This window comes from Solanum tuberosum, unplaced genomic scaffold (genome assembly GCF_000226075.1).
Source record: "Solanum tuberosum cultivar DM 1-3 516 R44 unplaced genomic scaffold, SolTub_3.0 scf00297, whole genome shotgun sequence".
NCBI lineage: Eukaryota > Viridiplantae > Streptophyta > Magnoliopsida > Solanales > Solanaceae > Solanum > Solanum tuberosum.
The window spans coordinates 315,802-330,087 of record NW_006239220.1 but is presented as its reverse complement, the minus strand read 5'-3'; the positions used below and the strand labels follow the sequence as shown (position 1 = coordinate 330,087).

The window sequence follows — 14,286 nt, the reverse complement described above, 5'->3', positions numbered from 1 at the left end:
ACTCCACTACGTACAACTTTCTCATTCAATATCAAAACATTTAGAGTATTATTTAAATAAATTTAAATTATAGAATAAAAATTGCAAACACTAAAATATTACTTTAACTTTTTACCATTTTTTAAAATTCAATTTTTGATAATAGTTAACTACATTATTCTCTTCCTAAAAAATGCTCCAAAATCTTAATTGTTTATTGCAATATACAATTAAAAATATGTTAGCCAAATTTGACTAATATATTCTAAAAATAAAATTGAATTATGAAATACTTTTAAAAAAAATAATTCAGATCTAATCTATTCTAAAAATAAAATTGAATTATGATTTCAAAAATAAAATAATTCATGGTGATTGAAGGAGTATGTTTAACTAAGAGTCTGCTTGGTGTATAATTATTCAAATTAAAATATAATTTTTATATTTGATTTGAAAAATAAATACATATCTAAAAAGCAAAAATAAAGAGACAAAATAAAATAAAATATAAAATCAACTAAAACTAAATTAATTTTAAAATATTAATTTATGAGAGTATCATTCAACTGTAAGAATTATATTGTACTATACAATAGCATATAATTACATATATATTTTTAAATAACACATAATTGATATATGACTTTAAGAAAAATTAAAAGACAAAATATAAAATTGTGAATAACATGCCTACATTTTGATATTCTGGTGACTAAAACTCTTTTTGTATGCTTAGCATTATTATAGGACTTTTTTTAGTTATGTTTTATTTAAATTTAACTATTAAATTTTCTTATATCTTTATTATTTTTAACAAGAGGATAATATACATTTTAAATAAATTAAATAATGATAAAAGACTATTATTGTCAAATTTAGATAATGAACTAAGCCTTATATATTGATTTATTTACATAAATATTCTATTATAACACATCAAGATGCTGAACATTTTTAAATAAATTTTATAATATTATCTTATAATAAGTTAAAATTTTAAATTGTTAATAAATTAATATTATATATTTATGATTATTATCAATTAACCGCGCAACGCGCGGGCACATATACTAGTATATATAAATATATACACTAGACACAACATTCCATATTAGCAAAAACATAACATAATAGATATATATATTTCTATTATATAGAAATGTGATGAAGAGGACGACCAAGGTAGTTCTGTAAATTAACAAAAATTTCAGCTTCAAGAAGTTGTACAATACGCAAAAAAAAAATTAAATTTCTGAAAAAAATCATTCAATTACAGTAAGCTGAAATGGCCACATGGTTTCTACCCATTGAAAAAATTGAAAAAATCTTGTGTACCGTCTAAAAATGTGAGCCCAAGTCTGTCTTCAAATGGTTGTCAGCGGTCACCCTTGTCATAAAAGTTTTTCTCAAAAATTAACATTTAATATCATATATATTTTCTGTGAGTTGCTACTCCTTCCCTTTAATTCATAATATAACTAACGTGAGTATAAAACTATTTTTTCTCAAATACAATAAATATAAATATACAATGAATTTATAAAAACAAATACTCTTTTTGTTTTTATTTGTTTGTTCTATTTTCACTTGACATAAATTTATTAAAAAAGAGTAAAGAAACCATTTCAATTTTATAGTCTTAAATAAAAAATATATTGAATATATCAAAATACTCTTTAATTTTGTGGTATTAAAATATCACGTAAAAATTTAAAATTAAAGAATTATTAAAAAGAAAAAAAATACATGTTTTAAGAAATAAACTAAAAAAATAGTAAGATAAACAAATTGAAATTGAGTGAGTAGTATATTGATTTGAGATGAAAAAATAAAAGTAATTTATTAAATTATAAATTTTAATTCATTATTTAATAGAGCATAAAAAGTACCACGATAAATTAGAGTAAAATTGGTCATAATTATACAAAAGAAAAACATCCAAACATTTTTTTCTAAAATGCCAAGTGTATCCCAATATTGTGACATTTAATGTGGATTCCATATTTTTCAATCATAATTATTCTTAAATCCATGGACCACGTAAGAATTCATCGTTCGATTGAATTTGCGGGTATATATGATCCTTCTATCTGTAATGTCTCATTTTTTGTGAATTTGCTTTAATTTGTGAAATGACCATTTTGTCCTTTTTCTTAACATTTTCATGCTTAGTTTGTATTGCGGAAATGATTAGTGTGATCTCTCAATGCAATCAGGAGTGATTTTGACCCTTTTTAGTTGAATTTTATTGACATTGTCTTGTGACTGGTATGTAGATGTCGAGCATCTCAAAGGAAGAGTTTGTGCATATATTTGTATATTAATGTCAGAGCACTTAATTGTTTAGATAAAGTTTAAAATACTGTGGAGTCAAACTGTACAAATGTGCATGATGGGAGGTCCGGAAGGGGCAGCAGCTCAGAAAAAAGTGAGATATCACTTATCCCTCCATATAGCTTATGCATGTCCTATATGATATTTTGTTTTTATTTTTATTGCAGCTTTGAAACTTGCTTCGAATGTACTGCTAATGAAATGTGGCTTTTATTCCATGGAATAGTAACACAATAGATAAGGATTTCTCATTCAATGTCATTTGGAAGCATGGAGGTAACTTCACGGTTGAACAATTTGTCAGGCTTCGTTGTGAAGACATATTGCGAGTTCATTACTTTATCCTCTCCTCGGGGTCCAGTTTCAAAATGTACAGAGGCTGTTGATGTACTTAAGCCGAAACCGTGACAAATTTATTTATCATATCAAGCCTGAAATAGCAAGATGCCTAAGTTCGTTTGTGAAATGCAAGATGAATATTCACTTTGTATCATTTGAGTTGAATAACTTGTATTATATGAAGACCAAATAACTATCGGAAGAACCAATGGATTAGTTACTACTATGATACAATGTTGTGTTAAGAAATTTCAGCAGAAGTTTGTGATATTTTTGCTTCAACTGTAAGTTCTTATTTACCATTTTTTTTGTTGCCTCAGTAAGTAGTAAACTATATACCAATGGAATCAATTCTTCGATAGACAGAAGCTTATATACTTGCCCATAATTTTTTTTAGTTTTATTCTAAAAATGAAGCTTATAAATTGTCTGAAAAGCTGTATAATGGAGATAGTAACAGAAAATTAGAGAAACTAAGCCAAAGTGATTATTGGAAACAATGCAAAATATAAATATAAGGTAATTAGTCTCATTTCAATGGTCTATTAGTATACATTTTTATTCCATTTATGATGTCAATTTTTTCTCCAAATTTACTCTATTTTATCATGTTTACTAAAAATGATTATTTTTATTTAAATAGTAGTATTTTTTTAAAATCAAAATATAAATCATTAATTAGTTATTACTATTCTATTAGTATACATTTTTATTCCATTTATGATGTCAATTTTTTCTCCAAATTTACTCTATTTTATCATGTTTACTAAAAATGACTATTTTTATTTAAATAGTAGTAGTTTTAAAAAAATCAAAATATAAATCATTAATTAGTTATTACTATTATTGATTAATTGATCTTTATATAATCATGCGTATTTGAAAGTTTATGATTATATTTATAAAAAGAATATAGATATATGTGATATATCAATGTGATAGCTTGATATATTTCAATGTTTTATTTATGAACTATGATTTGCTCATATATAAAGATTGTATGAGAATTGAGAAATCATAATAGTTTACACGATTCAAGACTGATTTGTTTTAAATTAAAAATATTTTTATAAAGTATTAATGGAAGAAAACATCTTGATCATACATGTGTTTACTTTCCTTTCAGTAATTGATCATATTCAACACAATCATTAATCTATAGCTAATCATGTATCAAAAGTTTATCATTTTCAAGATTTATTTCATTGTTTTCAAATTGGAAACTTTTGTGAAGTTTGGTATGGAAATTAAGGTAACATTAGAATGACTAAGGGCAATATCTGTATTTCATATAATCAAGGCAAATTTGATATTTCATATTTTTCTCTTATATAGAAGAGACAGTTTTTCAACTTTCAACATGGCTGTTTTTTGCCATATTTAGGAAAGCTTAAGGGTTGGTCCAACTTTTAATACTTTTCTAATGAATAATATTGTACTTCACTTTTTTGTAGTTGTACTTTTAAAATTTGGGACATAAAAGCCCTTCCACATTTTACTTTTCAGCCGCAAAAAAATTTGCCTACTTTCCATGCATGTGTGCCATTCTTATTTCCTTTTTCTTTATTTATACCTCATAACTTCTTTCATTTTACTTTTTATGGCAAAATCATTTTTTAAAATGCTAATTACTTTATTTGTTTACCAAATATGGAAAAATTATGTCTTTTTGTTATTTTGTTATATATCTAAAAATTGTATAAATATAAATAACACTATAAATCATACTTCATCCGTCCCATTTTATGTGGCACCATTTCTTTTTTGGTCAGTCCCAAAAATAATGTCACATTTCCTTATATGGTAAGTATTTAAAGGTACAATTCCTTTTTTACCCTTGTTGGTCCCACTTAATCTTAAAATAATACTCCAATACATTTATGAGGAGAGAGAAAAGTGAGTCTACATTTTAAAGGGCAATTTGGTAAACATTTCAAAGTCTTCATTTATTTCTTAAACTCCGTGCCCGATCAAATGTTGCCACATAAAATGGGACGGAGGGAGTAATAATTAACAACTTAAATATTTAAAAGTTATTTAAAAAAAATAATTGACACTTGAAATTTTATTGGTATCAATTTATAAATCACAATAATTAACAATTTAAAAAGTATAAAATACATATAAAAAATTACTTGACTCTAAAAAAATCTTATCAGTGCTACATAAATTGGGACAGGAGAAGTAACATATATGATTTGAAAATTATGTTAAATATTTAAAAGACATATAAAAAATGATTCATTTTTGAAATTCTATAGATGCCACGTAAATTGAAACAAAGAGAGTTATATATATTATTTTTAAAATTATATAAAAAGCACTAACAACTTAAAATCATATAAAAATTTGGCTAACTTTTCAAGTTCTATGACACTCCCTTCATTCCATATTAATTGACTACTATTCTAAAAATAGTTGTCTCATATTAGTTGATCATCTTACTAAATCAACAAAACATTATTTAAAATTTTCCGATATTACCCTTGCCGTTAATTCCTTTTGAAAGTGTCACATTTGTTTGTAAAATTCTCACAAAGTTTTTTAAGGGTTGAATTAGTAAAGTTATTTTCTTATTTATAATTTCTTCAGTACCGTGCAAAATGAAAAGTAATCAATTAATATGAGACGAATGGATATTGGGCCCGTGCTAGCACGGGGTTGTGTATCTAGTATATATAAACATGAACTACATTAAAGAATCACATTTTATAATTTGTACCTTGTTATAGAGCTATTCCGACATTTTCTGGAGAAGAAATTTTTTTACAAGAATATCCTTGAGAGACGAGTAGGCATCTTTGAGGAGATACATATGTGTATCTAGCTGATATTTGATGAGTGACATCTTTGAATATAAATGATACGTAATTCGAATTCAAGTGATACAAGAGTGAATGAATACAAGTGATACATGTGCTTTTAATATTATTAATGATATAAGAGCGAATAATTATAACTTTACAAGTGATAAATAGCTTTGGGTGAGGTATGCTAAGCAAGATAGCTCATTTCTTGGATAAGGGCTCTATATAGCCTTAGAATGCAGTCTTCTGGTCCTCATGTGGATGATTCCCCAAATGAGAAGTGAAAGGTTGGTTTATCAGTTTGAAGATCGCTGCTGTGGGATCTAGCAGCTCCAACCGCATTGACGATAGTCCTTCATTGCGATAGAAGAGCTTTGAATACTATTAATGATACGAGAGCAACTAATAACAAGTGATACAAGAGCAAATGAATACAAAAGTGAATATTTATAGCGAATGAATATACATGATACAAGAACAAGAAATGTGAAAATACAGAGAACGACCTAAATTCACGTATGACATAATAAATATAGTCGCCTGATAAAAAAAATACAAAATATATTTTTTTTTTAAAAAGAGAAAACAATACAACCTAAATGCACATATAAATACTACAAATATAGTCATCTAATACCTTTAAAAATATAAAAATATCGAAAGAAAAGGGTAATACAAAAGAAAGAAAGAAAGAAAGAAGGCAGAGAGACGATCGAGAAACGCAGAGAGAAAAAAAGGGAGGGGTGAGAAAGATTGAGAAAAGAGGCAAAAAACTTTTTTTAAAATCTATTTTGCTTAGCATCTTAAATAATATTTAAGGGAAAATTGTACAGAATAACAAACATTTAAATCATATTAAAGGTTATAGCTATTATTTAGGGAAATTCTAATTCGCAATTATAGTTTCGTCCAATTTTACTATTCACCTAATTTGTATAATTCGCTTGATTTGTACAATTCGGTTGGTATAAATCCAATTTTTTTCATAATTTGGTTCCTAATTGTATAAATCTAGAATTTTGTATATGTTGACCCTACCTATTTGTATACGATTTATGAAAAAATCATAATAAATTACTGTATTTGTATATTGGCAAGCAAAATATACAAACAGAATTATGATAAATTCCTAAATGTATAAATACATATTTTGTATGTACTTACCATATTTGTATAAAATATACAATTGTAGCCTCCATAGCAAACAACACAATAGTTATGAAGCGCAATTGTCGAAACTATAGCTCTAGAGTTTTATTATATCTTATTATGTTTGCTATTTTTGAAATTTTCTCGAATGATAAATAGCCAAATTATAACTATAAATCTCTAATTACGTCAAAATGTTAGTCATTTTTTTTTAAAAAAAATCAACTTTATTATTGGGCCATTGGTGCCTTGCTAACTTTGTTGGTTCTATTGCAGGCGACCCGCCACCATATCTACTCGGTGTCGTCGTCGTCATCTTCTTCTTCTTCTTCTCTTCACTCTTCATTCATAAACTTGAGCCTGTTTTGCAGACATTCATTGGTGTATATTTCTGGATAATTGCGGTTAATTCAACGAAAGCTGACCCAAAATTCTCATCCTGAAGCTGTTTGATAAAATTCCTAAGAGGTGTCTCAATTTCAAATTCCAACTTTTTTTTGCTTAGCTCTACAATGTAATCACCCTCAACCTTTTATTATTCAAATGGCCTGTAATTCCATTCTCAATTCTCCATTTTTGCCTTCTTTCCCCTCAAAAAACAAACCCCATTATCGGAAAAATACAATTCCGGTAATCATTTCCTGCAATTCTCACAAACCCAGAACTGAAGAAGACAAGAAAATTAGGATAAATCAATTGGGTTTACTTAATCTTTCTGTTACACTCACTGTAATATCAGCTTCACTTGTACGACCCGCAAATGCAGCAAAAGTGTCTGAAAAGAGGAAAAAGTCTGAAGCTTTAACGCCACAAGAGTTGAAAAAATGGTCACAAGGTCTTCCAACTGTGAGCAATAGGTTACCTTATACAGAAATATTGGATTTGAAAAGGGAAGGGAAACTTAAGCATATAATTAAGCCACCTAATGTAGGGTTAAAGCAACGGCCTGAGGTAGTGTTAGCTGTTCTAGAGGATTCTAAGGTTGTAAGAATTGTTTTACCTTCTGTTGAGAGTGATCCAAGATTTTGGGCTGAATGGGATGAGTTAAAAGTTGATGGACTTTGTATGAATGCTTATACTCCACCATTGAAAAAACCTGAGCTTCCTTCACCTTATTTGGGGTTCTTGTCAAATATTCCAGCTTGGTTGTTTTCTTTTATGAAGGCCAAGCCACAGTCGAAAAAGGCGTTGGAGTTGAAGAGGATGAGGGAAGAATTGAAGAGAAGGCAAAATCAGGAGTTGGCGAAGATACGGAACGAGAGGGAGAGGATGGAGAAGGCAATGAAAATGCAGAAGAAAATGGAAGAGAGTAAAAGAAAAAGAGAGTTGAAGAGAATGAGGTATGAGGAGTCCTTGCGTCAAGCGAGTAGAAGTTCTCACGATATGGCAATGGTGTGGGAAAGCTTGGCTAGTGATTCAAATGTTTCCACTGCTCTTGGTTTGGTTTTCTTCTACATATTTTATAGAACTGTTGTATTTAGCTATAGGAGGCAGAAAAAGGATTATGACGATAGGTTGAAGATAGAGAAAGCAGATGCTGAGGAGAAAAAGAAGCTGAGGGAATTGGAGAGGGAAATGGAAGGGATTGAGGGTGTTGATGACGACGAAGAAGAAGGAAGGAAAGGAGAGGAAAATCCTTATATGAAGATGGCTATGCAATTCATGAAGTCAGGTGCTCGTGTTCGAAGAGCACGCAATACGAAACTTCCCCAGTATTTAGAGAGAGGTATTGATGTTAAGTTCTCTGATGTTGCTGGGCTTGGAAAAATTAGGGAGGAGCTTGAGGAAATTGTTAAGTTCTTCACCCACGGGGAGATGTATCGCAGGCGAGGAGTCAAAATACCAGGTTAGATATATGCAGATAGTAATTTGTAGGGGTCTTCTTGAATGTAGGTTCCTACTTGAGTTTGTTGTTTGATCCATATTTTCTTTAAGCAGGAAGTCCTTCTCTTTCTATTTCCGATCTGCATGAATTAAGCCATATCATTTGCTCTAGACTTGTTAGTTATTTGTTCTAGGTACTATATATTCCTGCACTAGCCGCAATACTGTCATTTCCTTATAAAATCGTGTGTTTAAGTGGATTAAATTGACACAAAGCTATAGGCTTCTTCCACTGTGATTTTCCAGCATTATCAGGTCCAAGGTTCTTTAATCCATTACTAGCTAGGTCACCTATGACTCTTTCTTTTCCAGAAAGGTTTAGTACTGTTCTGTCCTTTGGCTGTAGACACTTCCTATCTCTATAACCCCTGATAACAATAACAACAACAAATATCACGTCTATGAGTAACATTTATAGTGCGAAATGTATTTGCACACCTTCATTTTATGATAAGATGAATACCTCTTTCTCTGGTTATTAACATTTTCTTGCATTTCACTTCCCATGGTTTGTTAATGTAACCACATGCAAGAATAGTACTCTCTCTGACTTAAATATAACATAAGATGTTTGATATCTACTTCTGTAACTTTAATTGAATGAACCTCTCTGTCTGTCTGTCTCTTCCCTCAAAGTTTTTGATTACTGATTCTTGTTGTTATTAATTACATCAGTTTATACGAATAGCTTTGCCAGTGTGGACTTTGCTGCTTTTGTATTTTTTAAAGCTATTTCCCTGCAATTATCATATTTTTCCCAGTTCTTTCCTGTGACATTTCACTTCTCAAATAATGACAACTTAGTGTGCCTGTAAGATTTACTACGCACCTGTTTGATTTTTCTTTTTCCTTTTTTTTAAAAATAATTGTGGTATATGGGTCCTCTTGCGTGCACCTCGACTATTCCACCAGGTACCGCTGTCTCACTAGTGCAGGTACCTGGTAACTCTTTTGCACCTTCCTGTTTCACTTTTCCAGTGATTCTCTCAGCTTTTTGTCTCCTTGTTTGGCACATTAGCTTGGTACGCTTTATTCTTGTCTTATACCATCACGTATCTATTGAGAAAATCTTTCAGGGGGGATACTGCTTTGTGGTCCACCTGGAGTGGGGAAGACTTTGTTAGCAAAGGCGGTGGCTGGTGAGGCAGGGGTGAACTTCTTCTCCATTTCTGCGTCTCAGTTCGTTGAGATATATGTTGGTGTTGGGGCTTCCCGTGTTCGAGCTCTCTACCAAGAGGCGAGGGAGAATGTAAGTTAATTTTCTATCTCTCTACTATCCACGCCATCGTTCAGAGTCATTTGCTTATAAATGCTTGGCGTTATAGTTGGCTACTCTTTTTCCACCTATGCTGTGAATTAAGTTTCTTTCATTTCCCTCCTATTCTGAATGAACTGTTTGCTTTTGTCTTTTCATATGGCAAACCCCAGCTAGTTTGGTGTTGAGTAGTAGTTGATTGCTTGATTCTCTGTTGTTGAGTGGGCTGCTTCATATTCTTGTTTCTGAATCTTGTCATGCCATTTTTGCTTTTATTTAGAGTGGTTTTATATGTAACTTATAAAGTCTCAACAAGATATGAGCATTATTATGTGGTTTTGCATAGGCGCCATCAGTGGTGTTCATCGATGAGTTGGATGCAGTTGGCAGAGAACGTGGTTTGATCAAGGGTTCAGGTGGACAAGAACGTGATGCGACTTTGAATCAGGTTCCCTTGGCATTTTGCACTTATGAGAAACTGTCACTTCATCTTGTTGAGATCTCAGGCTACATTAATTTAGAATGTTCCCCTTTTTTCTCCAGCTTCTTGTATGCTTGGATGGTTTTGAAGGCAAAGGTGAAGTCATCACTATTGCTTCTACAAATAGACCAGACATATTGGACCCAGCACTTGTTCGACCAGGGCGGTTTGATCGGAAGATATACATCCCAAAACCTGGTCTAATTGGACGAATTGAAATTCTTAAGGTGCAAGTTGCATGTGTAATTTGTCTGTTGAAAAGTTTAATCACTTTGGGGATGTACAACATCTTAAAGCTCTTTTCATGGGGATATATAACATCTTAGTAAGCTTGTTATATACTTTTGCTTCTTACATCTCATTTCCTTGGATTAGGTGCACGCTCGTAAGAAGCCTATGGCTCCTGATGTGGACTATATGGCTGTTGCCAGTATGACTGATGGAATGGTTGGTGCAGAGTTGGCCAACATTGTTGAGGTCGCTGCTATTAATATGATGCGTGATGCAAGAACTGAGGTAATAGCTTTTGGTTTAGTCTGGGTCAAAAAAAAATTCTAACCTTGTAATTAAGCAATATATGTCAATAGTTGTTAACTTGTTATTGACTGTACAGGTAGACTTTTTGGCGTAGTCTTTAAGAAGCGTTAGGTCTTCTAAATCTGAGCTCTTATTTATTACACATGCGACATAAGAAAATTTTTCTTCATTGTTGCTTCCAATATGATGCCCTTTTTAGGCGGAGAAGTGGGTGGGTTAATGTTGCTTAATGGCCTCAAAATGTAATTCAACTATCATTGTTGAGAGACCTCATTCCCCCAGGAAAAAAAAATGCATGCTGGGATTTTTCTTCTGGATTTATCATGACAGAGATGAAATTCTGGTCTCCATCCATCACTGAAGTTCACTTTGCCAATTACTTACCTAAAATGGGTCTTCCAGACCTACAGTTCACTTCTCCATTATGTGCTCTTCTGCTACCAGACTCGGTTAAGTTTGTATAACCTTAGAGTTTGGACTTCGCAGATTACAACTGATGACTTGATACAAGCTGCACAAATTGAAGAACGAGGAATGCTTGACCGGAAGGAGAGAAGCCCTGAGATGTGGAAGCAAGTGGCTATTAATGAAGCAGCAATGGCTGTGGTGGCAGTGAACTTCCCAGATCTTAGAAATATTGAGTTTGTAATGCTTTTTACTCTTCTCTATTTTGTTACTGTCTGCTTTGTCATTGTTGTTTTATGGTATGACAGTTTGGTGAAGCATCTTTATTGAGTTAGGCAATCATGTTGATGTTTACCCTACTTCTTTGCTTTTCACTTGGTTCACTTTCCAATAGTACCCAAATATGCATTTTGTTTCTAACAGATGCTTGCATCATATCTGTTGTACCACTTGAATTTTTGTCTTAGGATAACTCCTAGGGAACCTGTACAAATTTTTGGCTTATTTCCTAATTATTCAGTGTTGGTGGCGTATCATGTCATGATATTACCTTGTCAAAAATTAGCAAGTTTTGGTGTTATGTTTATTGTTTAGATATTAAAAATCATGAGAAAAGTGCAATGTGTGATTGCTATCATCTTGCACACAGTAGTTGCCTGTTTGAAAGTTTGACGAAGTAGTTGCAATCATGCTCAAATGTTAAATTTATGATACTTTTTCCCTATACAATATACATGGATACTAGTTCTATAATTTAGATTAATTACTAAAATCTCAATCTGAGTTAACCATGTGTTAAAGGGAAGCAATACCTGTCTGGTAGAATACGACTTGTTAGAGTGGAATTTGGTCAGTTAGGAAAAAGTAGAAACTTGATGAAAGATCAATCAGTGTATGTCCTTCCTGACTTCTGATTTCTCATGTTTTTTTATGTAGATCTAGATGTAATTTAACCATGTATTAAACAAAGTAAGCTGTACACATTTAATAGAATATGACTTGTTACAAAGGAGCTTTGGAGTGGACTGGCAGTTGGTACGGGTAGGAAATAGAACTTGGATTGGTTAGGAGAAATTTGATGAAAGAGCAATCAGTGTTTGTCCTTCTTCCTGAATTCTGATTTCTCATGCCTTTTGCTTGACAATATAGGGAAAAAAGACTCGTGCCATTTGTTAATGCAAGTATCTTTTTCTTTTTCTTCCAAAGTGCATTGAGTTCTTATTTTCATACTTCCTAAAAAAGGTGTTATCAGCATCATTACAATTGATGATTTAGTTAAACCCATTGTTACTTAGTAATACAGCATGAACTTTTTTCATAGTGCCTTTTTATGATTTTTTTTTAATGTTTCTTTTTGAGAAGCTCACTATTGCTCCAAGGGCTGGAAGAGATCTGGGTTATGTGCGGATGAAAATGGATCACGTCAAATTTAAGGAAGGAATGTTGAGGCACGGCTTCTATTCCCTTCATATTACACTTATCTTTCTTTATTCTTTTAAAACTAAAGTATTGGAAATCTAATGCAACAAGATATGCTAGTGTATATGTAATGGTACTAATAAGTGAGGGTATTTCAAACTTCTACTCATGTATTTCCTCAAACGGTATGAGGAAATATATGTGTAAACACCACAGAGAAAGAAGTATTTGCCTTTTGAAATACCTCACTGTCTGTTGGTCTTCCCATATAAGCAAATTTTTTTTTTTTTTTTTGAAACTGGTAACTTACTTCCCATATAAGCAATTTGGAAAACACGACCACCTCTTGCTTTTTGAGCCACTAATGTCAGATGTCAAAGAAAAAAATTCCAGATTATAGGCATCTGTAACTTTTGATACTTCATTTTAATGCAGCCGGCAGTCGCTCTTGGATCATATCACTGTTCAGATAGCACCACGTGCTGCTGATGAGCTCTGGTATGGAGAGCACCAGGTAAGATATGCAGAAACTTTAAATTTTAGTTTTGCATCATTTGTCACCTACCGTTTAAATAGCTTGAAAGGGATCCATGCTGCTTTTGTTGGAGTCTTAAAAGATTATTATGAAATATAGCCTAATAGGTATCATGAAGCAAATCCATAGCCATTTGGACACAGACACATATCTCGTGTCCAACATGAAATAGACATACAAACATAAATATGCACAACGGACATTACATGTAATTTTGGAATAAATTTATTGATAAACTATGTAATTGGCCCAATTAATCAGGAGTCAGACTTCAGATGTTAATTTGACAGTATGCTACAGTATTCTCATAGCTTGATTACTGGGCGAACATTTCTTCTGCATATTTGGAGAGACTTTTTAAATGTCACTTGAGTATTTAAATGATCAATGAGACATTATATTACATCCCTTTTTGTATGAAATTAGGACCTAAAGATACATTTGTGGTTTAAGCCTTCAAGGTAGTATTTTAATAAAGAAGAGGAGCAAAAATAATAGAAGGTGGTGCTCCCAAGGCCTAGCTCAAGTGGCAAAAGGTGGAGGATTTGTGGCTTAGGTCGCAGGTTCAAGCCCCACACCATGCAAAGCGAAGCCCGGTATTTAAGTGGAGAAGGGTAGAGGGGCGGGCCCATTATCCACCGAGTTTAGAAGGCTGTGATTGGTCCAAAGGGCGGGTCACAGACGGATTTCTCGGTTATCAAAAAAAAAAAAAATAATAGAAGGTGGTTCAGTGGGTTGTTTCCAAATTATTTCCAGGATACATTAACATTTTCCACTTTCATCTTTTGTTCTAGATAGAAATAAGTCCACCCGGTGTCCGGTACCGGGAAGCGCTCCCTACCAAGATTTTTTATCATTTCCCAGGGCATCCTTATTTATCCGACCGCAACCCTTAGTGGTAAAAATAAGTAATATGGTGTTCTCAGCAAAAAATTGCATTTTCTCAAAAAGTGGAGAACTAATTCAGAACCATCTTCACCAAATCAATCAGTTACACCTAAATCAAAAGATTAGTTGGTTCGATATGAATCCTTTGTATTTATTCCGCTCTATTCAGACCAATTACAACCATCCTCATTAGGTTCTAATCGTAGCTCTTAAAGTGAAAGGAAAAGCATGCTTCTTATCTTCTCATTCCCCACTGATGGAGAGAAAAACTAGT

The 14,286-nt window shown here is 31.9% G+C and overlaps 1 protein-coding gene across 1 annotated transcript in view; it reads left to right on the top strand.

Moving 5' to 3' along the window:
- Positions 1 to 6,819: 6,819 nt before the first annotated feature.
- Positions 6,820 to 14,286, top strand: part of LOC102595595 (probable inactive ATP-dependent zinc metalloprotease FTSHI 2, chloroplastic) — a 10,173-nt gene continuing 2,706 nt past the window's right edge. Inside the window, exons 1-8 of the mRNA XM_006359406.2 lie at positions 6,820 to 8,454; positions 9,569 to 9,741; positions 10,094 to 10,195; positions 10,291 to 10,455; positions 10,604 to 10,744; positions 11,252 to 11,410; positions 12,533 to 12,618; positions 13,025 to 13,103. Of these exons, the coding sequence (XP_006359468.1) occupies positions 7,152 to 8,454; positions 9,569 to 9,741; positions 10,094 to 10,195; positions 10,291 to 10,455; positions 10,604 to 10,744; positions 11,252 to 11,410; positions 12,533 to 12,618; positions 13,025 to 13,103 (2,208 nt within the window). The 5' untranslated portion in view covers positions 6,820 to 7,151. The remainder of the gene's footprint in view (positions 8,455 to 9,568; positions 9,742 to 10,093; positions 10,196 to 10,290; positions 10,456 to 10,603; positions 10,745 to 11,251; positions 11,411 to 12,532; positions 12,619 to 13,024; positions 13,104 to 14,286) is intronic.